Source organism: Perna viridis, chromosome 11 (genome assembly GCF_037379345.1).
Source record: "Perna viridis isolate PV_CMFRI_1.1 ecotype Kerala chromosome 11, ASM3737934v1, whole genome shotgun sequence".
Taxonomy (NCBI): domain Eukaryota; kingdom Metazoa; phylum Mollusca; class Bivalvia; order Mytilida; family Mytilidae; genus Perna; species Perna viridis.
Window position 1 is genome coordinate 34,738,721 of NC_142455.1, and position 22,470 is coordinate 34,761,190.

The 22,470-nt window shown below is 31.8% G+C and overlaps 2 protein-coding genes and 1 long non-coding RNA gene across 7 annotated transcripts; 2 read left to right on the forward strand and 1 right to left on the reverse strand.

Annotated features, from left to right (window-relative positions):
* Positions 1 to 233: 233 nt before the first annotated feature.
* LOC148603859 (uncharacterized) lies at positions 234 to 11,300 on the reverse strand. Its single transcript, XR_015916931.1, has 5 exons — positions 11,137 to 11,300; positions 8,086 to 8,168; positions 6,155 to 6,211; positions 1,141 to 1,226; positions 234 to 574 (listed from the first exon to the last, which is right to left on the reverse strand). It is a non-coding gene; the product is annotated as an uncharacterized LOC148603859 (long non-coding RNA).
* LOC148603860 (uncharacterized) lies at positions 789 to 10,178 on the forward strand. 5 transcript variants are annotated; one of them, XM_088554102.1, is made up of 3 exons: positions 789 to 884; positions 1,357 to 1,467; positions 8,256 to 10,178. In XM_088554102.1, the coding sequence occupies exon 3, from the start codon at positions 8,256 to 8,258 to the stop codon at positions 9,705 to 9,707; it is 1,452 nt and encodes a 483-aa protein (XP_088410228.1). In that variant the 5' UTR covers positions 789 to 884; positions 1,357 to 1,467; the 3' UTR covers positions 9,708 to 10,178. The 5 variants fall into 5 exon arrangements, with proteins under 5 accessions (XP_088410228.1, XP_088410229.1, XP_088410231.1 ...); XM_088554103.1 differs by lacking the exon at positions 789 to 884 and adding an exon at positions 923 to 1,051; XM_088554105.1 differs by lacking the exons at positions 789 to 884; positions 1,357 to 1,467 and adding an exon at positions 4,355 to 4,420.
* A 2,559-nt stretch (positions 11,301 to 13,859) lies between the features above and the next one.
* Positions 13,860 to 21,973, forward strand: LOC148603861 (COMM domain-containing protein 3-like). Its single transcript, XM_088552738.1, has 8 exons — positions 13,860 to 14,040; positions 14,652 to 14,763; positions 15,721 to 15,784; positions 16,923 to 16,957; positions 17,375 to 17,435; positions 18,644 to 18,700; positions 20,102 to 20,161; positions 21,803 to 21,973. The coding sequence occupies exons 1-8, from the start codon at positions 13,902 to 13,904 to the stop codon at positions 21,860 to 21,862; spliced, it is 588 nt and encodes a 195-aa protein (XP_088408864.1). The 5' UTR covers positions 13,860 to 13,901; the 3' UTR covers positions 21,863 to 21,973.
* The last annotated feature ends 497 nt before the right edge of the window (positions 21,974 to 22,470 follow it).

The window sequence follows — 22,470 nt, forward strand, 5'->3', positions numbered from 1 at the left end:
TTTAGTGAAGCTGAAACATGCAATAAGTAAGGAATAGTCGGTGTGATATGTGATCCCTTCAGCATAAGGTAGTTAGGGGGCCACCAACAAAGTGTTATGTCATATGTAACATTATTTGTTTATCATATACCGTTCTGATATTATACCATACATTTATGTACTTTAGTATATTATTTAGATAATTTATTCGTCATTGATTTTTATCCTGAAAATAGTTTTCTGAGGTTTTAAACGTAAGCATCTGTTGGAAAAAACAGAAGAATAAAAAAAAATAAATTGATTTATGTTGCACAATGAAAGCAAATGTTTTCATTTTTTTTCTTGTATACATGTATAACAAACTATCACAAAATATCCGCTTCAAGAATCATTCAATAACTACAAATACAAGAAAATAACATTGGCCAAGTTGCGGGGTGTTTTATTTTCATCTATTTGACAATACTCAATTTTTAATGTTTTATTTCCATAGTAATAGATAAAAGATTTGATTGGCTTTTTATCGTGATCTGTATATTATATGTACAAAAGGATACCATGAGTCTGTGAGTATTTATCATGGTTTCATTTTGGGCTGGAAAATAAAAAAAACAAAATAATACATCATAAAAAACAAAACAAAAAACAAAACAAAAATAACTAAAGCAAAACAAATTTAAAACATAATCAGAAAAAGATGGTTTCGTTCAGAATATTGATCAGAAAAGACAGGGATTAGCACATTGGATTGATCGATAGTATCGGAAGTGACCTTAAAATGAACAAATCTAAACTTTTACGTCATACATGCAACACTGATATAAATCATAATTTAGGTAGTCAAATACGACAGGTAAATAAGGACTTGCCGATGAAAATATTATCTAAGTCAACGCTAGGATTAAGTAAGTATAGACAGTGACTGGTATTTATATCACCTGTGGTGAAATTTTCATCAGTCTGTTTCACTTTTAATTTGCCGTCGCCAACTTCCCTGAAGCTTATAGTATAATTTCGAAGATTTAAACGGCCACACAATTCACATGATGTAAAATATTGGAGATTTACATATGTAAATAGGCAAATTTTCATATCCGTCTTTGTTGACGCAAGCAATAAATTATGTCAAAAGGATACTATTTCTATTTAATATACCTCTACCTTCACGGTGTGAAAAATGATGTATATGTTAAATCGTGCATGTCTTGAAGATTCTTCTTCTAAGGTCAAAGGTCGAGTTGTACTCACTGAAATGTGTAAAATAATTTCTGCAAAACCACGTGAAATAATTTCGTCTAATATTTGAGTCATAAATATCCACGGTCTTTGTCGGTAAAGTGGTTTGGTGCATTTGATTTTATTTATGTTTATTTCTAGTTTTATAGCTAGATAACAGTGTACTTCAAGGATTTGTGAAGATATAGTCACGACAACTCACATATAGTTCACTTCATACAAGGAGGGAACATTTTTTTTTAATGATTTAAGGTAAGTTACTGTATCAGTAATGCATTTCCTGTTTATCACTTGTTATTTTATTACCGTAACGAACAGTTAGTGTTTGCTGTCAATATAAATTATACGTGGCTACTATTTTCCCCATTCTGAACCAGAATTATACGAATACAGTCAAATACAGTCAAAGCAATAGTACATTGTCAACATTAGAATTATTAAACTACAGATGTGGTAAAAACATTTGCAGACTTGTCTGAAATAATACCTACATGATAAAGGTTCAGGGCATAAATTAAAGTATTGTAATAAAATTGCTTCATTTCCACTGAGTGAAACGTCAACTATCGCCCACGAATGCTAAAATCTTCAATGTTGCTAAGTCCTTTTATTTTTCCCGCATTTCTTCTTACGGTTATGTATTTAGTCCTATTGATGTGGCATTTCATTACCAAGCATAAAAAAGGTAAACTGGATGTTTTCTATTGGCCATCTTTTGCCTGCTCTAATTATCAAAAGATAACTATTTCATAAAAAAATGATATATAATGATTCTTTGACTATGAATTAAAACTTTATCATAAGCACATTGCCATATATAAAATACTATATAGATATTAACCAAGACGACTACAAACACTAAATGCTTTGTAGTTCATGGTTCTTCAAACTTTATATTGTAGCGACATTACCTGATATTTGTGGCTGATTTTGGGGCAAAATCCTGACAACGTCCTTTATTCAAATCATATGCTTTATCGTTATAAAAGAAACACACGCATATAATAATTAATGGTGTGCTTTCAGTAATGTAAAACAAGTTATAGTTATAAAGTGCATTACATATCTAAGACAAGATTAAAGAGCGTGAAACGCATAGTAATTCATCATCATACATTTGACGAGTTTACACACTACATTTAATTTAGTGAAAGTCAATGTTGTTACGTACTGGTATGCTTTTGGAATTGAATATTAGAACTAAACCGTTGATGATTTCCTTAGTATGGTAATCTTAAAAAAGTCGTGGACCGGTACATGAGTTTGTCACCATAAAGGTTGCATATTTTCAGTGATACTACTGTGCAACAGTGCCTATAAAATATAAGATTTTAGTAAAGCTTAACTTGTATCAGTTTTTCGACCTCGGGAGATATACAACTAACTCCATTTAACTCCAAACTAACAGTTTAAACTTCGAACTTTCATTCGAAATTTTAACATGCACTGTAAGCAATCGATGCCATTGATCTCCAAGGTTCAAATATTGAAGTTTTAAGAGTGAGTGGGTTTAAACTTTAAATTAACCTCATAAAGATAAATCTACTTTGTTTGTTTTATCCCCATAAATCTTAATTATACAAATTTATAGCTGTCATTTGTAAGTCGTCTTTAAACATTTCAAGTTTAATTTGAACCAGAAACGCCCTTTTTTGGAAGAGATGGTGGTTTGATTTATCTATAATTTGATATCATTACGTTTTCTGTAGCTGTATGTTTTCTGTATGGATGTGTTCAGATGAATGCATTTTATCCACTTTGACGCCTGGGAAAATTATATGTCGATTACGGAAAGTGTTTGGTGAAAATGGTTTAAAAAGAGGGGTCTTGAAAGAGATTGTTTATCGTAAAGGTGGTGGTCACCCTGTTAGCAGGTACGGACAAACGGACGAGCAATAAAAAAGGTCTTAATTTTCATAGTGTAAACGGTGAGCACTATGACAAATGAACGAATATGCATGTGTATTTATTTAACTATAAATGCAAAATGGGGATCGAAAGTACAAAATCATAAATTTAAATTGAAATTGTTTATACTAAATTTTACCGTTTTTTTTTTCGAAAAGCTTTTCAAAGCAATTATCTCTTGGTTTTCGGCAACGCTCCGTTGAAAAAAATTATAGTGCTATTCATCAGATTATTTTCACTGGCAGTATCTAGATTACTAATGACGATACATTATAATAATAATATTAGTGATAAATGACTGAGAATCTCTGTACGAATCATGCAGTGGATGAAACATGGTATGAAAGAATCATTTTGAAGGTTTAATTTAACTATTTGCACCATCAGAATCAAGAGAAAGAGACAACTTAATTTTCCATATCAGTTTGGTAAACTGAGTTATAATTTCATTGAAATGCACTGAAAATATAAATTTCAAGGGCAGATAACCCTGTCAAAACCTCATTTTTCTTACATTCTATTGAAAAACTTATGAGCAAATCCAGTGATGTAGAGATCAAATAATGGTAATCTTTGAGTGAAATTATATTGTCGTAGATCGGTGGGTTTTTGACATGCATCTTTCTGATTTTTCCCATTTTGCCGAATTCTTACGAATACTTACACTAAATGTGACAATGTTATCGTGCTTACATGTACAACAACTACGGCTTTTGGTTCCATACAACCAGAACAATGATCAGAGGGTTCAGTCTCCTAGTGTTTGGTGGATGTTTCTAATATGAACTAAAATATGGTTAAATGGTTTCATCTTCGAATGTGAATGGTAGGTTTCCATACAACCAAAGGTGTGACATTTCCTTGGGTGGCACATGACCAAAACTATGGACATACGGCTCAATCTCTCGGTGTTGTGTTTGTTTCAAGATCTGTTATATGAATGTTTTTGATAATCCTTAAGAACATAAGGCTTCATTACATATGATATGTGACAAAATTGCTTATTATCTGGCGTGTCGGTGTAATTAGCCTAAAAGTTAATTTTTGTGCAGTTTTGTTATAGGGATGTATTTTTTTTTAAGACTTAATTTCGTGTAACAGCCAACATAATAGTTTGTTTTTGTTTGCACTCGACGTGATAGTATTATTATGATTAATCATATGTTAAACTTCATATCATATGTGTCGCGCATTATGTATATATGAACTAAAGAGAATATAAAGTCAGGTAGTATAATCGTATCAATGTCCAGGATGTTGACTTCATCCTAGTAAGACATTTACGATAATCATAAATGTAAGTATTTTATCTGTCAAAAATTCCTTGCATGTGCCATTGAAAATATTAACAGAACCATTTTCACACGATAAGATAACGATATCTGCTACAGAAGCTTGTAATCTATACCTGTAATGAGTCTGATAATTGCATTTGTAACTCCGCACTAATTAAAGACTTCATTTTAATAAAAAAAAAATAAATGTGATACTTTCAAACATTTATAATTGAAGACTAAGCGAGATCGCAATATCCTTTTAGTACGTTATTGTAATAAGAGTCCTAAATATTTGTGTAAACATGCAAACTGTAAAGAGGTAAACCTAGTGACAGATCAGGTGTCAGTTAAAGTAATGGACTTTTAGATTAGCGGCAGGTAATACGAGGTCAAACATAAAAAATGCCCTACAAATATAGTTCGTCATCTCTGTATAAGGACACCAGAGATAACCTAGGACACATTTAGGTGCATTTACTGACAGACAGCTTGAGGTAATCTCTTTGAAGTGTGTACCTGTCCATACACCTATTTACCTCCATTCAACATATATTTACCGATTAATAATGTGGTTACTCACGTAACGATATAAAATTGTAGACACTTTATGGGCAACTATTTGCAATAATTTGAAAATTGTCGTTAGAACAACTACACGAACACCTACCGGATATAACTAAATCAATTTAATGGTATACATAGAAAGGAATACAATGATTTGAATTACTAATTTGTTTTAGAGTTTGTTTATGTGTGGATACAGCGGACATTAAAATGTACATGTATATAGTGTTGCCCAGAGGCTTATCTTATACTAAGTTTTGTCTTTGTGTTGCTATCTCTTTATGTCATTTCATCTTTAACATTTGTTTTTTGCGCAACATATCTTCACTACGTCTTGTGAACAAAACACATATATGCCGATGATTGCACCTGATTCACGTTTTTGTTTGTATTGAAAGGTTCATTTTGCACCTTTCGTCAGTGCTGAAAGAATGGGCCATTTCGCATACTTTTCTACAAATATCAGAAATCTTATATGACCTTTATATTAGCCTCCATAGACCAGGGAATTTATTCCTTCAAGATTTGGTGGACAAAATAGGAAAAATAGACTCTATTCAAGAAACAAACCAGAATGACATATTGGCATAATTGGAAAACATTATTTAATGCTCTTTGTATTTTTTTCTATATACATTTTAGCTAAATAGATTTTCCAATCAGCTGAGGCATCATTTGACAAGTATGTAATTTCTAGTAAGGACAGATTCTTAAAGTCTTTAATTGTTGTTATGTAACACTTGCCGCCATAACAAATGTATGTATCAGAAAGAAAATGAAAACTGTAGTCATAATTGATATATCTTGCTGATATTTCCGTAAATCGTCTGTTAATTATGCAGGACGCGTCTTCACAAAAATTATAATGTATTTAGCTTATTGAGAAAGGAATGTGTCATACAGTAAACATACACACTATATGAATTTATCTGTTATATTCCAAACACATGCAACGAACTAGTTTAGGAATATAGGAAGGTGGAAATTTAGTTTAATTTCAAATATATACGAGCTATTTACATGTAGATGTAAAGGCCAGCCTTTCGAAACAGTGGATGGGCGTAAAACAGAAATAATCATAAAATTTTTAAAAATGTTAATTTGGGTCGTAAATGTAGCAAGAACAAAACCATCTTTGATTTTAATTGCGTTTTGCGTCTGATTGGGTTAAAGGTGAGTTAGTAACTTACTCCATCATTAATGAGCTGGTCTAATGGTCTGTACAGCTATAGTCTTGTTTGAAGAATCTATACAAATATATTTTATATGTAATGATTGAGATACATATGGCTTAATATACAAGTTACACGTATTAAATTTCTACCTAATACAGGATGGTGTATAATTGCTCCCAGTTGTGTTCCGGTATATTCATTGGTCCTCTTATGATATTTTCGTTAAAAATTTTACAGAAAACTAGGAAGTAAGGATTAAAGAATGCGTATATATTGTATACTCAACCACAAGTAAAGAAATTGGCTAAAATTCATTACTCTTTCTTAATTATATCTAAAATTAATAGGAAACACGCATTTCATGCGCGGTGATGATTGCTTACACCCCCTGAACTCAAAGTTTACAATAAGAACAGCTTTGAATGTAATCATAGGCTATGTAGAAATCATCGTGTATTATACAACGTAGCATCATTGCTGCAGTGTTAGAAGTGTTTGGAGTTGTATTCATTGTCGGTTTTATTGTTTTTATGATGAATTCCGAACGATCTAATATAAGTAGGATGTCTGTCAAACGCCCAGAAAGGGTAAGACCTTTGCTGTTGTATCTCTTACATAAAAAGTTAAATTTAAATCATTAGTATCATTTTTTTTATATAACCTTTTGTGATAGAGCACCAGTATGGTTAGTATAGTTTTGTAGTGCTTTTCTGATATCGCATCTTATACTGTTGTTACTTATTTTTAACATAGATAACAAGATAATATTTCTACCTGTTTTGGTCCCTTTGTCAATCAAACAACAAAATTCTTCTCGTATGACAAAAAGAAAGCGCTCTAAATGACAAGAATATTTCTTTACACGTGATCATACTTGTAGTATAAAGAAAAATACTAGAAAGGAAAATGCAGGTTTTATGGTGTTGGAAAGGAAATTCCCACCTCTACCTCCAATACATTGTAGATTTTATAACTAAGTAAACTTTCTCCGTAGTTTGTTTTCTCTTCTGTTGATATCAAAAACGCAAAGTCGATTTTGTACGTTTTGAATAAAAATAAGAGAGCGTTAGGGTTCACCTTTAATTTGTTGAATCTTAAAATAGAAATAATACGGCAGTAAAATCTCATCTTCGTTTCTGGTAACAAATTATAATGAAAAATGAAATAGAAGATTGAGTATGACATTGCAAAATCCAATATTGTCCAGGTCAGAATATTAATTCTGCATTGCTAACTTTCATAATCAATAATCAAAGATGATTGGACATTTCTTAGTTTTGATCTCTTTATCAAACTTGACAAATATGTTGAGGTAAACCATAAATAATTTTACATCCAAATTGTTGTAATTATAATACAAACTTCTTCAAATTATTTCTCCTGCGCAAGGTTCTAAAGCGCCCAAAACAAATTAACGTGCTATTTGAGGTTGAATTTATTCTATATTTTCTCACTTGTACCTATTTATAATGCTAACAACCCAATGACATGACAATTAAATGTCTAAGAACAGAATATTAAGTACCATCAAACAACCAATAAATGTAGGAAAATGTCGTCTATTCTATGAAAAATCGATGTTGAAAGGTTTATGTGTACCAAAAAGTCTCTAGTGGTAACCCACAAATATGCATCTGAAAACCCAAACCCTGTTTCATACGTTGCAACAGATAACACTTCATGCACGAAAACACAAACAAACGAAAAGCCAGTTTTCTTGAAACATCCATTCTTCTGTAACTTGATGATTTGTATTAGTTTATTGACCTGTCCAGTTCAAAAGTTCAATACAGATGGCCGAGAACCAGTATAAAGAAAAAAAATGTATACAATCTTTGTGTTATGATATCGTTATAATAGGCCGATAATTTCATTTAAAACCTAAAATCAAACCAAAGCCAATACTAATACTGTCCGACTTATCGCAGACTGGATTTTGAACTTACCATTTTCAGTTATAATGTCATTGGGTAGACTCTATCTGATCGAGAAACGCAACAATAACTTAGATTGATAGCATTGGTAACACCTAAAATACAAAAATACAAGGATCATTGTAATGACACCCGTATATATACAAATACCTGTAGTAGAATCTACTTGTTATCTATTTCAGATGTCTTCTTTTCGAGAAAAGAATCATGCTGCTATGGATACAAAATCTAAAACGGACAATAAACATCTGGAAAACATCAGTAAAGGTCTGAACAAAGCCAGAGAATACGTCATTATTTTACTTACATATTTCTTCTACAAACTGACGCAAACTATCGTCATATCTTTCCAAAAGTTCACTTGGGCAGTAACGGGAGTAGAGAAAACCCGAAAGGACGCGAAACATGGATTACAGTTCAAACAAAGTGCGCACGTTCAAAATATATTTTGGCGTCGCAAATTTGTGATGACTTCAATGGCAGATCCGTCCAATTTCATCACTACACATAAAGCTTTCAAACATCCAAACTGTATCTTAAAACCAAATGTGTCTCTTTACTGTATGACAAAAGATGAAGTTATATTTGTTGAAGTTCCTGAAGGAGTTGATATAACGGGAACAAAACAACCCCGTGTGCCTATGTATGTTCAACAGTTTAAGCGTGCCCATAGCCTCATAACCATGCCTCTTCCTGCCTTCCATAAAATTGCCCATGATCTCGGAAACCCCCGTGTTCCCATTATATGGATTTCAAATACTGGTCATTGTGGATCAACAATGTTGTGCCAGATGTTTGCCCAACTTCCGGGTATGGTAGTGATGAATTCCCCGGATGTTCTCACAACTCTTGCCAACCTTCAAAATAACAACACTTTTGAGAAAGGTGAATATGAACAGTTACTACCGGGTGCAATTCGTATTATGTGTAAACCGGATGAGCGTGCTAGGATGATTTGCATTAAAACTCGCCCCTGCTGTACCATTCAAATGCCAGACATCTTTAAAAACTTCCCACAAATATATCAGCTCTATGTTTACCGAAATAGTTTGAAAACTGTTGCTTCGTCATTGAATATATTCGGGGTAGAAGAGTTAGATATAATATCTAGGTATATATTAGATAGCGAAATTCTGTCCACAATCTTTCCTTGCTTCCGTAAGCTTCTGTACCGGAAATTCTGTGCCGTCCTAGATAAATCTCCGCCCATTGTCGAGCCAAAACGAATGACAACTTCTTGTGCCTTCACGATGGCATGGGCAGCTAATATAGCAGCTTGTTTAGAGGCAACAGAAGCTGGTGTACCACTTAAGCCACTTTTATTTGAAGACATGATGCGAAACCCTCGACGAACGTGTTCAGTGCTTTTCGATCACTTGGAAATTAGACAAGACTTTGTGGAAACTGCATTAGAAGGATTTAAGCTTGATACTACAAAACTTTCTAGTAGTAACCAAAGTTCTGTGCTACCTGAATCTCGGAAAACACTCCCACAACATTTTAGGGTTGAAGCTGATAGCGTGTTGAAGAAATTTGGATTACCTAAATTAGGAGAGCGATATGAGATTCCAGGTCTGGTAGATTTTGAAGCACAGAAATTCAACCGAGAGAATGCTCGGGACAGGTATATGTAGATATGGGACATGTTATTTAAACTATATAAGCTTAAAAACATGCATGTGAACCATTGGAAAAATTGGAACATACTAGCTAGTAAGTGAACTAGGCGAGACACCAACGTAATGGCAGGGTGACAGAAATAGACATGGCTTTATAAACTACAATAGTATAATACAATGAGAATTAATTGAATACAAGCCGTCGTGTGTTTGAAGAAGAGAAGTCGATAGGAATTTCACTTAGTAATTACTGTATTCCATCAAGTGATTAATGTTTGAAAATTCGACATGAAAATATGACGTCATCAGTCTGACCTGAATGATAGTGGAAACTTTCTACGCTTTTAAAATGTTTATCAAGACTGTTAGTTTCAACAAAGAAAACAGGAAACGAATTCGATTAATTTTTTTATAGCTTATTGCCCTTTGTCTGTCAACTTTGAAATGAATAGAGAAATCAATCATTAAATATTTGATGAAAAATAATTGATCGGGAAGTATTTTAATTATAGAGGGAGTTAAATGAATATTGGATAACGCCAGGAAAAAAAATCGCCAATGTTTCTTTGGTCCTTTATATTTGCACCTACAAAAGATTTTATCTATAATAACACAAACAAAATATTCAAAAAAAAAATGACCTGAATGACAAGTAGGTCAAGAACTTCATAGTATGCTAAAGATCTGTCACAAACTACGCAACATCGTCAAATGAATGTATGTATCACATGATAGTAACGTAAATGTGTTCAAATATTAGCAATTTTCTTCAGTGAATTTAGAGGAATCTAATAGAACATCATGGTAAAAATATAAAAATGGCTGCCATTTCCCCATCGATGAGTGATCTAGCTAGGTATATGTAGTTAAATAGTTTCAGTTATCCTTGCTACATGTATTCAATATGTCAAGAGAATTGGAAAGAAATGATTAGTTCTCAGTGAATGACAGATTAGTACCGGTTTCCACTTGCGAACCTTCCTTATTCACTTTTATATTATTTAGGTAGATGATGTTTACATTATTATAAGATTTTTCACATTGCGATAACTATTTGTGGTATGAGTAAACATGACATGTGACTATTATGCACAGGTTGTTCGTAAGTATTCTACATATTGTATCATTCATGTGCACTACAGGATGTATTCGCCTACTTGGTGCAGTGATGATCATACTAATAAAACAAACAATGTTATTTCTATTGAGCTGAAGTTCTAGATACAGTGGCGGATCCAGGTGGGGTGCAGGGGTTTGTCATTTTCACGTGTGAAATTGACAAATAAAATGGTACAAAAATGGTAAATAATGTCCTAACGACCCCTTTTTCTGAGTAACCCCAGCTGGTACCCAACCATCTCAAAGTGGTGTCTGGATCCGCCCCTGAGATACCATATACGACAGTCCTTTACTCTACCAATAAAAGGATGTGTTTACTACTTACGGAAACGGAGTGATGTTATTAGTACCAATCAATATAAAATTCAGACACTGCCAATGGTAGAAGTGATACAAGGTGTAGAAAAAATAAACACACCGTGTACACATATCATCTTTTATAACTATAGTCCTTATTTGTATGCAGATATATGAATTATGGAGGAAACTAACATTTTTCTCTCACATAAAAATGTTCAAATCAAGAACGATAACTATTGCAAGGTGGCAAATTGTTCAATATACAATATATATAACTTTCATCTCTAAAGTACAACAACCGACTGACATACTAAAACGGGTGATCTGTAACTATTGCTGAAGTAATCGTTTTGTGGGTTTTTGACATGAATGCATCACCTATAGCCTAAAATTTATAAAACTTGCTACTTATAACAACAAAAGAATAAAAACATTCTTACTACAATAATAACATATTGAACGACGAAGAAACAAGTAAGCTTAGCTGTAAGTACATGTAAATAAATCAACAGAACATTATTGAAATGAGGATAAGGGTGATGAACATTGCTAAATAGGTAAAACAACTAGTTGAACAGAAATTGAAAATCAGTAAAACCGATGACACGTAAGAAAAACTATAACACTAATTTAAAAAAATCAGTCAATTGAATATACGCACATTCCAAGGCGCATAGACAAAATCAAAAGAAAAATAATTGCACATCTGCTTGGTAGTCTTTCAATAATTCGTTTGTATGGAGTCAATTAGGAGATATTGAGCATAAATGGTCAGTTTAGATACATTATTCTTAATACTCCTAAGTAACCCATTAATGAACAAGAGAAAAAATAACTGATTATAAACATCTTTATATCAACATGTCGTGAAGTTAAAAGGTTGTCAAGTTTATAAGAGGGTTACTATACGTAACTTCGACAATCTCTGACATCTCTGATATTCTGTACATATATTGTGCAGACTGAGAATCAGATTTAAATTTCTTTTTACTGTAAGAATAATCAAAGGAACGACCATAAACAGTGATAACTTCAATCTTGAAGCAACATAACCCTGTTCCAGAAGTCTTATTGTAAGAAGTCTATAGTGGAAAAAAGTCCTCGTAGTTCCAGCAAGCTCTGACATAACGTATGCGTAATATGAGAACTCCACACGCAGGTGCTTAAGGGATGATGCCACACATGAAAGGAAATTTGACAATACCGATTGAAAAGTCATCGCGTTTGTCGTGTATGTTGGTCAAGTGTTTCCCTTTCCCATCGATCTATAAGTTAGGTCAAGACTTCACATTGTCGGTAATGTCCTTTATCTCAAGTATTATAGGATAGATACGGTATATAACATCCTCGAAACTAGGATTGTTTACAGACAATATTCTATTTATATTGCGGAAACTGAAATAAATGCGTCTAACGATGTTCCTCCTTTTGGATCAGACCAGCTATATATTCAGTCAGTCTAGATATTGTATTTAGTATTAATAAATGATTCTATCTAAAAACCAGGCAGGGGTGATTCATCATATTTAAAGATAATCAATGAAACTGTATAAATATATTTGTAAGGTCCTAAAAACAACTCTTCCTATGTTTATGTCCTGGATCTGCTAATTATCGTGAAATATTTTTGGACTGCTTTTAGTGTAAAAATTATGACAGGAAATTTTCCTGTACATTTTTCTTTAGTAGAATATAACCAAAATCTAAGTGTTGATATCTCCAAACTTTCATTTGCACTTTTATTTTTTAAATACAGGTTTATGAGGCCTACTGAAGGATTTCCAATAAAAAAGTATTCGGGATCTCCTATGTATCTTGAAATATTTTTGACTGGTTATTGTGTAAAAATTCTGTCTGGCAGGAAAGTTTTCCATACTTATAGTAGAACATTACCAAATATTAAGTTTTATTATCTTTAGTGGACTTCTTTTATTTGGGCCTATACTTTGGTAATATGGGGCCTACAGAAGGGTTTGCAAGAAAAAATATTTGGTACAAGGAAATGAATGAATCACCCATTACAAGACTCTGCCTGATTTTTAGGCAGAGTTGTACTTGAAATGTTGTAATGCGGAAGAGTCAAAAATGGGAAATCAAAGAAGTGGTGGTTATCATAATGTTTAGTTGAATCTTCATTCAAGATGAAGATCAAACATTTTGTGAACGTTTTATTTTTAGTTGAGTTTTCATTTTGAACACACGCTAAAAAAATAATAATAAATTAAAATATTTGCGCCACAACTCTGTCGTGCCAAAATTCTTTTAATACAATCATAACCATAAAAAATATCCTCGAAGATCTGGTCTTGGTAATGAAGATGCTGTTATCTTACATACAGACGATCGTGTACATCGGTGAGTGATTTTTTTCTTTTAATGACAGTGATAAAAGTAATAAACACTTTTTGATAATGAAAACAACAACAACAACAACAATAATAAAAATAATAATAATGATGATGATAATAATAATAATACCAAAGAACAAAAACAAACAAAATAAATAAATAAAAACAAACAATAACTAACAAAAGCGAACACAAACAAACAAAATTAAAATAAAAAAAAAAACACAAATGGAAAAACTCAAGACCTCCAAAATAGCCATTTTATCTTATTTATTCCAATTCGAATATATACTGAAATTCACAAATTTTATATAGAACTGTTGAACAATTGTTATGTACATTTGGTCCGACAGTTGATTGGTCCGAAATACCTAGATAAAAAGGAAATCATAAAATGTGTTTTCCCCAGCATATTTTGTCTCCTAAAAACGGAAGTGGGAGGATGGAGCTGTCACAATCTGTTTTGGACGGTGTTTCACTTGCTGGGGACGCAACACACATTCCAGATGCCTGCTTTCAACATTTCATCTCGAGGGCTATTGAAGGCGTTTTGAACGATTCATCCAGAAATTCTATTGAAGGTTTGTAATAGACAGCAGACTCACATTAGTCACAACCAAAAATGAAACTTTTATTAAATTGTTACTTGAATTAGTAACACTATTTTGCTCACCGTAGCTTGAAACTTTATCAATTAATGCTCTTAAATTGACACATTGTGAGAGTTGCTCTATTTTAGTCCTAATCCATACTGATGCTGTCATGGAACGCTAGTTTTTATTTGCTTGGTCACCTCCTTGCAAGGCATACAAGTCAGATTAAAAATGCCTCAATGAATGTCATGATTATTTGGACTAAAATACTCATGAACTTTTGTTGGCATACATTTGCAGCAATCGTCAAAGGGCCAGTTTTCTAACGACTTAAGTCTTTCAGTTTCAAGATGCATCATCAGTTCTCTTTTGGTCTGTGTAGAGCAGTTTGATGCCATTTTAATTCTTTAATTTGATATTTCATGAATTACAACCTTGCAAGTAAAGCCATTCCTTTTTCAAAGAAACTGATCAGACTACTCCCACAGTGCAATATAAAAATCTTACCATTAGGAGGAAGTTTTTGTATGGTAGAGGTACATGAAGGTGCATGTACATGTATTTTGTACATTATCATTTTTTTTCAATTTCAATTGTAGGTGAGAAAGTGTTTAACAAATTAGACAGGTCAATTTTAAAGGAGGCTTACTCAAGTATTTTGGCTCTATTGTTAGAAGCAGCAAAATATGATGCAGAAATAGCTTCTGTCAGGTAAGATATACATGTACATGTAGAATTGGTCCATGGCACCCAAAGTTGGAAGTATTTTTACCAGCTGAAAACTGAAAAATTGTGAGTCTGTCCATCCATTCCCCAACAGTTTCTGGATGAACTGATCAAGGAATATTTTAAAACTTTGCTCAGTTGTTTATTATCATAAAATACAGGTTAAGTTCAATTTCAGCAAAATCCAACATGAAGTTTTCTAGTTAGGCCTTTTTGAATATTTGTTATAACCCCCTCTTTTTCACCATAATGTAGTGGGATATCAGTGTTCCATTAATGGCCTATTTTTATACACTTGTTTTTTACAAGTAACACAATTGTCTCACCAGGATTTTTCAGTAAGTGATGTTAATATTAAGCACAAGTTGTATTGCTTGTTTATTCCATACTTTGTGGTATTTTGCTGGTTATTTTTTGCCTTTACACATAAATATTTACATACATTTGCATTAGTTTTATATTGAAGAAGGATATTGGTTATCCAAAATATTCAATATAAATTTTACGATCTTTTGGTGATGTTAAACATATTTACACATTTTTATATACATTTGTATATACTTGTACTGGATATCATGTCACGACATCCCCATACATGCACATCTCCTTAGGGCACTGGCATATGATACAGATTTTGGCAAGTATTGTTAATCATGTTGAATATATCATATTTTTAGTACAGTATGTGTATTTTTATTCAATATAAATAGGTTTGTGTTATGTTATAAAAAGTTTTCCATTTGATTTATAATAATTGAGTTTTTTAGGCCTAAAAAGCAAAGAGGTATCAGACACAACAATATATAAATACAATTAAAACTTGGAGTAATATATATAAATATGCTTAAGTGCTTAAGTGCAATCAAGTTATGATACAGGATATGCAAAAAACATTTATTTTATCCTACATATATGATATTATTTTGTGATATACAATTTCAGTGCAGTATTGGAGGAATGTAAATTTACTCAGGACAGAATTGATGTGTTAATACAGTTGTATCAGGTTTGTAGAGACATATCATATTTGTTTAGTCAAAGAAAGACAACTCATTCTCTTATACATTTTGAGGTATTTAAGGTAGACACACTTGTGTTCAATGTATTACTCTAAAAAAAAATAAGCATATTCTGGAAATTTTGAAATAAAAGGTATTTAGTAACTCTAATAGTGAAAGAAAGGAAGTTGTTTGGGAAAATTTCATGAGGCAGCCAACAAAATATGAGAGGACATCTAGCCTCCAATGCAGATTCATACTGAGTAGTAAGATTTTATAAACCATATGGATGCTGTACAGTCTTAACTTCAGATAAGATATGGTTTCCTGAATAATAATTTGTTTTCATCATACAGCGTACTTTATGACTTTATTTTGGTTGTTTATATGAAGTTGTAATATGGTATAATACATTGGCAATCATACCACATCTCCTATTCTCTCATTGACAATCCTACCATAGGAATAGGAGATGTGGTATGATTGCCAATGAGACAGTCATCCACCGAAGACACCAAGTAATGTACAAGTAACATGATTTGTTTCTTTGACTTGATCATAATACGTGTTTGGAAACATTTTCATAAACGTTACTTTACATACACGTATATATTCATGAAAGCCAGGATGACTTTTGTTCAGTGTGAAATCCTTAGGCACCAACCATTATATAAATTAGAACACAGTTTTCACAGTATCCCTTTCACATTTTTCAGGTATTAGCTTTTGTTCTATGAATGCATTTACAACTGAAAAAAAAAGTGCTAGGTGGTACATTTACAAAAAATATTTAAAAAAAAATGAATATATATTGAAATGCAACAAATTAACCAGTGTATAACCTGAATCTGAAATAGTAAATACTTTCAGAGACCACCAAAACCAAGTGTAAACACACATTTAAGCAAGCTCTGAAAGGCCCCGACAGCAAAAGTAATGAAGTCTGTGGTAACAGAACAATGACAATTCTCCAATATCAAACTTAAAGTAATATAATGATACACACACACATTAATGACTAACATTTGTTGACTGTGAACAGGAGCATGACTGCTTCAAAAATGCATTAATCATTTCCATTCTCATGTACATGTGTATACCGGTATGTTTATTTATCATTTCAAGAGTAAAATGTCTAATTTTCAGGAAAGGAAATCCTTAATACAGATTTTATTGGGGAAGTAAGTACATTTAGGGAATGACTTATAAGTTTACTGTCTAGCTTAAGTCCATGTTAGAATCATGCAAAATGGGAACAAATATTTACAAAGTGCTTGTGAACAAGCTATTGATCTGTATTTATTCCTTGATTCTGATTGTACAACTAGTCAAATTACACTGTCCATGTTTGACCCACTGGTTGATTTTTATGAACACTTAATGCCAAATTCCGTATTGCACTGTTTATTTAAGAGGTATTATTCTTTCAAATTAGTTGGATAGTGCAGATTCATCTTTTAATAAAAATGAATAAAATGAGTGATTTTTATTGGAGATTTCCCATGAAAGAAAAAAATAAAATTTGATTAATAATTTTTGTTTTATCAGATAGCATACAAGGTTTAAATACATGCAGCATTTTATTTTATTTTTTCTAGTGTAGGAACAACACCTCCTCACATTGTAGATGTTGAATGGAGACTTGATTACTATATTAAGGTATGTAAATGGTTAATTGTAGAGAAACCCATGTATACTAGTAACCTTGTTTTTCTCCCTCCAAAATATCACAATGCTTTTCACCTATGACATTAACTTTATTTGGCATCACTGATAATTTGGATTATTGCTATTTTGTTTAGAAGCCCTTTGATCTTGCTATATGATAATTTTCAATCTCACACAAGTCGAGTGAGAATGAAAATTATTGCTAGTTTCTATGTCCTGGCGTGACATACATTCAACAGCATAGGAATATATTTAACCACACAAATAACCATCTGTTTGTTTACTGCGTATGGAATAATGGATAATTTGTGGCAATATTTCCTAGTCTACAATGGGAAATGATTAAATACAGTAACTTACCTGAAAAGAATTAATAAATTCCAAAATTATGTAACAGATTTTAAAGCAATTGTCATAGTTAACCGATTTAAAAAAAAAAATTGTATTACAGCTACACAACATTCGTGACGTCACTTAGCATGTTGCTGAAAAAGTCCTGAAAGGAATTTTTGCAGTGCTTATAAAATTTACATATGTAGGTCAAGAAAACTGAAAATAAAAGAAAACTAATACCTTACAATTCAGCAAAATGGTGATAAACAGATTATTAAATATTTTTCAACTTGCGGGAGTTTTTCATGCCCATCTTGTCTCATGGCAAAGCTGCTCAACGAGATAAGCATGAGAAACTCCCTCTTGTTGAAAAATTATTAAATAATCTAATAGTATCAATCCATAGATCATAAAATTCAAAATTATTAGAACATAGCAATAAAATTTTATATCTTTCTAAATTATGGATTGAGCGTGAGGGACTTCCTATATATGTAGAATGTAAGACCAGAACTATGAATGGCTAACAATATTCTGATGGAAGTGACGATTGGAGGTAAATGATTGCAAAAATGTGGAGGCACTGTTTTGTCTTTTAATACATTTATTATTGTCCTTCATAGGCATAGCCTAAAATAATATTAAATAGGAAAAAATCAATTGAATTTTGTGAACAATGAAACACAATCACTTGTGCTGAAAACACTTGGAGATTTTTACAAGTTCCCTGCACTCATTATATCTTGGCATTCCTCAACACTATAGTGATCATATTTTGTTTTTTCACTTTTTCTATTAATCCCTAAAATCATGTTTTTTAGACTATTTAAGATTATTATATTAACAGTATTGTATATATTTTCTAGAGTAATCAGCTGGAAAAGGTCAATGAACCTGTCTATTTAATATCTTTAAAAACTGAAGTAAGTAAACAATACACTGAAGTTCTCAAATGATTTCATATATAATATTGAATGATATCAACATCACAGGTATATTGCCATCCTTATTGCCATCCTTATTTTTTTAGCTTACACAAGCAAACTTAGCTCAGAGTGTTGGAATAGTTTTAAGTAGCATTTGTTGGATGATTAGCACGAAGGCCATTTCCTTAAGTGTTCAGCAGTGGACTTAATATTTCTTCGTGATTTGGTCCTATTATTTACTTCTTGTACAGCTAGACAGCTGTGATATATGTAATACCAACTAGTGATATAAAAAAATTGCTGTTGAGATTGGCTGTTTAGTGATTTTATTGTATTGTCTGTAAAATCTGATTGGATGAAATCAGTATTGTGACGTTTCATTAGTTGTTCTCCTGTAACATCGGGTAACATCATAGACTGACCATTTCTATAGTTTTTGCTGTAGTAGATGCTGAATGTTAAATACCAGTCTGTCTAAGAATCAGGTAAACTGTTTTTGTAAGGTGTGGCACATGAAGGAAAAACACAGAGATTTTATTGCATAATCCAGGCTTTTATACTTCATAACCTCCAGATATAAACATCAAAGTATTCAGTTTGCCTTTTTAAGAAATTGATAGGTCAGATTTAGTTGAAAAACAAATGTACACTATGGAAAAATGGCAGGAAAAATTCCAACATTTTTCCCCTATATGAACAGTAAAAAATATCTACCTCACAGATGCTTAAGGATAAATTTGAATAGCTTTTTGGTTGTTTTTCTAGATGAGTCTAAATTAAGACAAATGATGTGCCACCTATTGCCTGATTTTTACACAGAATAGTATTTAAGTGTATAACTATTCAAAGTAATCATAGAGAAAATATTTGATATCTCATGGAACTAAAATATTGCAAAATAACAGCTCTCTTTGTTTATTTTTGGAGGCTTGTTTGTTTTATTTTTGAGGCTCATTTGTTGTAGATGTTATGAGGTTGAAGTTAAAAAAAAAAACTTGAGTCAATACATTGTACATGTATTTTGCAATATTTAACTTTCACTCATTATACAACCTTTACACACAGTTTATTTTTTTTTTTGAATATACATGTGTATGAACAGATATGAATATACATGTGTATGGACAGGTATGAACATACATGTGTATGAACAGATATGAATATACATGTGTACGGACAGGTATGAACATACATGTGTACGGACAGGTATGAATGTACATGTGTACGGACAGGTATGAATATACATGTGTATGGACAGGTATGAATATACATGTGTATGGACAGGTAGGTTTTCAAAGGATCATATTTCATATTTATATTATATATTATTGGAGCATATAGACTAATTGTCTGGAACATATTTAACTATATGGTGTAACTATATTTGGTCATTTTCAGATACCAGGTAAAACAGAATTACAAGATGTTCAGTTTTCCTGCTCTTTAGAACAACTGCAGGTAATTATAATGATTATTTATAAGCTTTATGAAGTTCTGCATGAAAAGTGTTTGTGAATCTCAATGATTTGTCCACCAGAGTTATTTTTGTCATTCTCAACTGCAAATACATATTGTACCTATGAAATATAGTGTCTAATGGGGTAAACCCCTGTGATATGTTGGTAATGAGATAATAAGAACACATTATAGTGTACTACCCTTCATCCATTTTCCTTTCAATACACAATGCAAAGACTAAGATATGCTTGGAGAGATTTCACTCAAGCTTCATAACAATATTTTGCCCTTGTGAGGAAGCATTAATTAGTTTCACATTGCTGTTTATTATTTTTGTCAGCAAAGTTCTAATTATACTTTCCTTCCCCCTTTTTGAAAATGGGAGGTATAAAGTGAAGGTGACCCTACACGTCTTTTTCATTTTTTTTATGTATTGAAATTGAAATTAAAATGACCACTGGTTTGAGGACAATTAACTGAGGTTTGTTAGTTGATCATTTACTTTTGTTACTTTGTATGTATTATTTTAGATACTTTATGTTCTTTGTTGTGAATGTCTGTTTTCCTTGTCTTTTGATTTCCACTAGAATCTTGGTTCCCTTGATTACTCTTACAGTACTATTATGTGCTTTTTGTGTTTTTTGTCAAATTGTTATCATTACCTTAAACTTAGAGTTTTAAAAATTCTAATTGGGCATTTACATAGCTGATGTTTCACAAAAGGGTAATCTAGAGAATTTGAACAGGAAATTTCTGGCTATTGCTTGCTCATATTTGCCAAATATTTTCACAAAATCAACAAAATTTTCCAGAAAAGGGGGTGGAGTTTATACCCTGGGATCCTTCATTTGGATCTCCATAATTGTAACACTATCATCCAAATATTTTTAAGTTGATGCTTTGTTTCTTATAATTAAACCAATTGATTTTTTTTAATCTTAGTGCAAATTATGATTAAGCTTGATTTAACTCCCTTTGTCCATGTATATCTAGACCTAAAATGTAAAAGTAGCCCATAAATTTAAAAAGTGCAGTCTTGTCATCCTGTTTCATACATTAGTACTAATGATTAATTTCATTATTTTCTCAGTAACTGCCTACCTTTTCTTTTTCATGAAATTTGTATAATTGCATACTGTAAATTGGGGTAATTTGATAGTTTTATTTTGGTTTATTTGGTGGCTCCTTCAAAAGTGCCAAAATTAAACACGAAAATATAGGGTATGCGAGTACTTATAATACCAACATTATAATACCAACATATTTTAGTGTATTATCATTGTTGAGTAAACGACAAATGTTTTAAAACAAATGGATTGTTTACATACCTAAGGTGACCCTTGTTTACTTTATTAAAATGATATTTTAAATGTATGCATTATAATTTATTTTATAAAGAAAAAAACTGAAGAAAATAATCAGTCACTGGTAGTACTAGATGGATTATTATAACTTTGATGAAAAGGCTAAAATATAACACATCAAATTTAATCAAACATGTTTTATCAGGAAACTGCCAAAGTAATCAGACGTTAAAATATTCCAAGTTATGGTATGTGCTGACAAACGTAATCAGTCAAATTTATGATTTGATTTCTGGTCATACTCCATCACTTATAAATATATTATTATCTGTTTCAGGACTTGGTTGGAAAGTTGAAAGATGCATCTAAATGTCTTGAAAAGATTGGACAAGTGTGATGAATTAACTGTAAGATATTAATGTGTAAACTTGTTAAAAGACTGAAATTATGTACATTTTGTTGTTGATTTCATTTTAATATGAGAAATAAAGTTATTTTGTATATGTAAGTAGTGTTCACATTACTAATGTTGTAACCAGGCCTGGATCCAAGGAAAGGCATGATGGGTGTACACCCTCTTAAACTGGGAAAATTTTGTTGCATGAAATCTTTTTTCACAAATTCGGTCTCCAAATTTATTTTTGCCTTGCTTTGATTTGTGTTTAATTCTTTTTATGTCCCATTCCTTAGTCTGAAAAGCTAGATCTGTCCCTGGTGACACACCTTGAATGAATTGTATAGAAAGTCTAATATTAGCTTCAGATAAAAAGTGAAAATTTTGAAATGAATTTTCAATTTGTGTTTCAATCATTATTTGAAAAGTTGTGAAAATTTGAGCCATGAAAAAATATGAAACCATTTGAAATACAGATGTACATCAAACACGCACATGATGTAACACCAGCATAATGCAGACAAACTGGCAACTCATCAATTTAAAGCTATCCATTATATGTTTCTGATAAAAACGTCTTGAAGGTACAACTCAGACAACAAAACCAAATT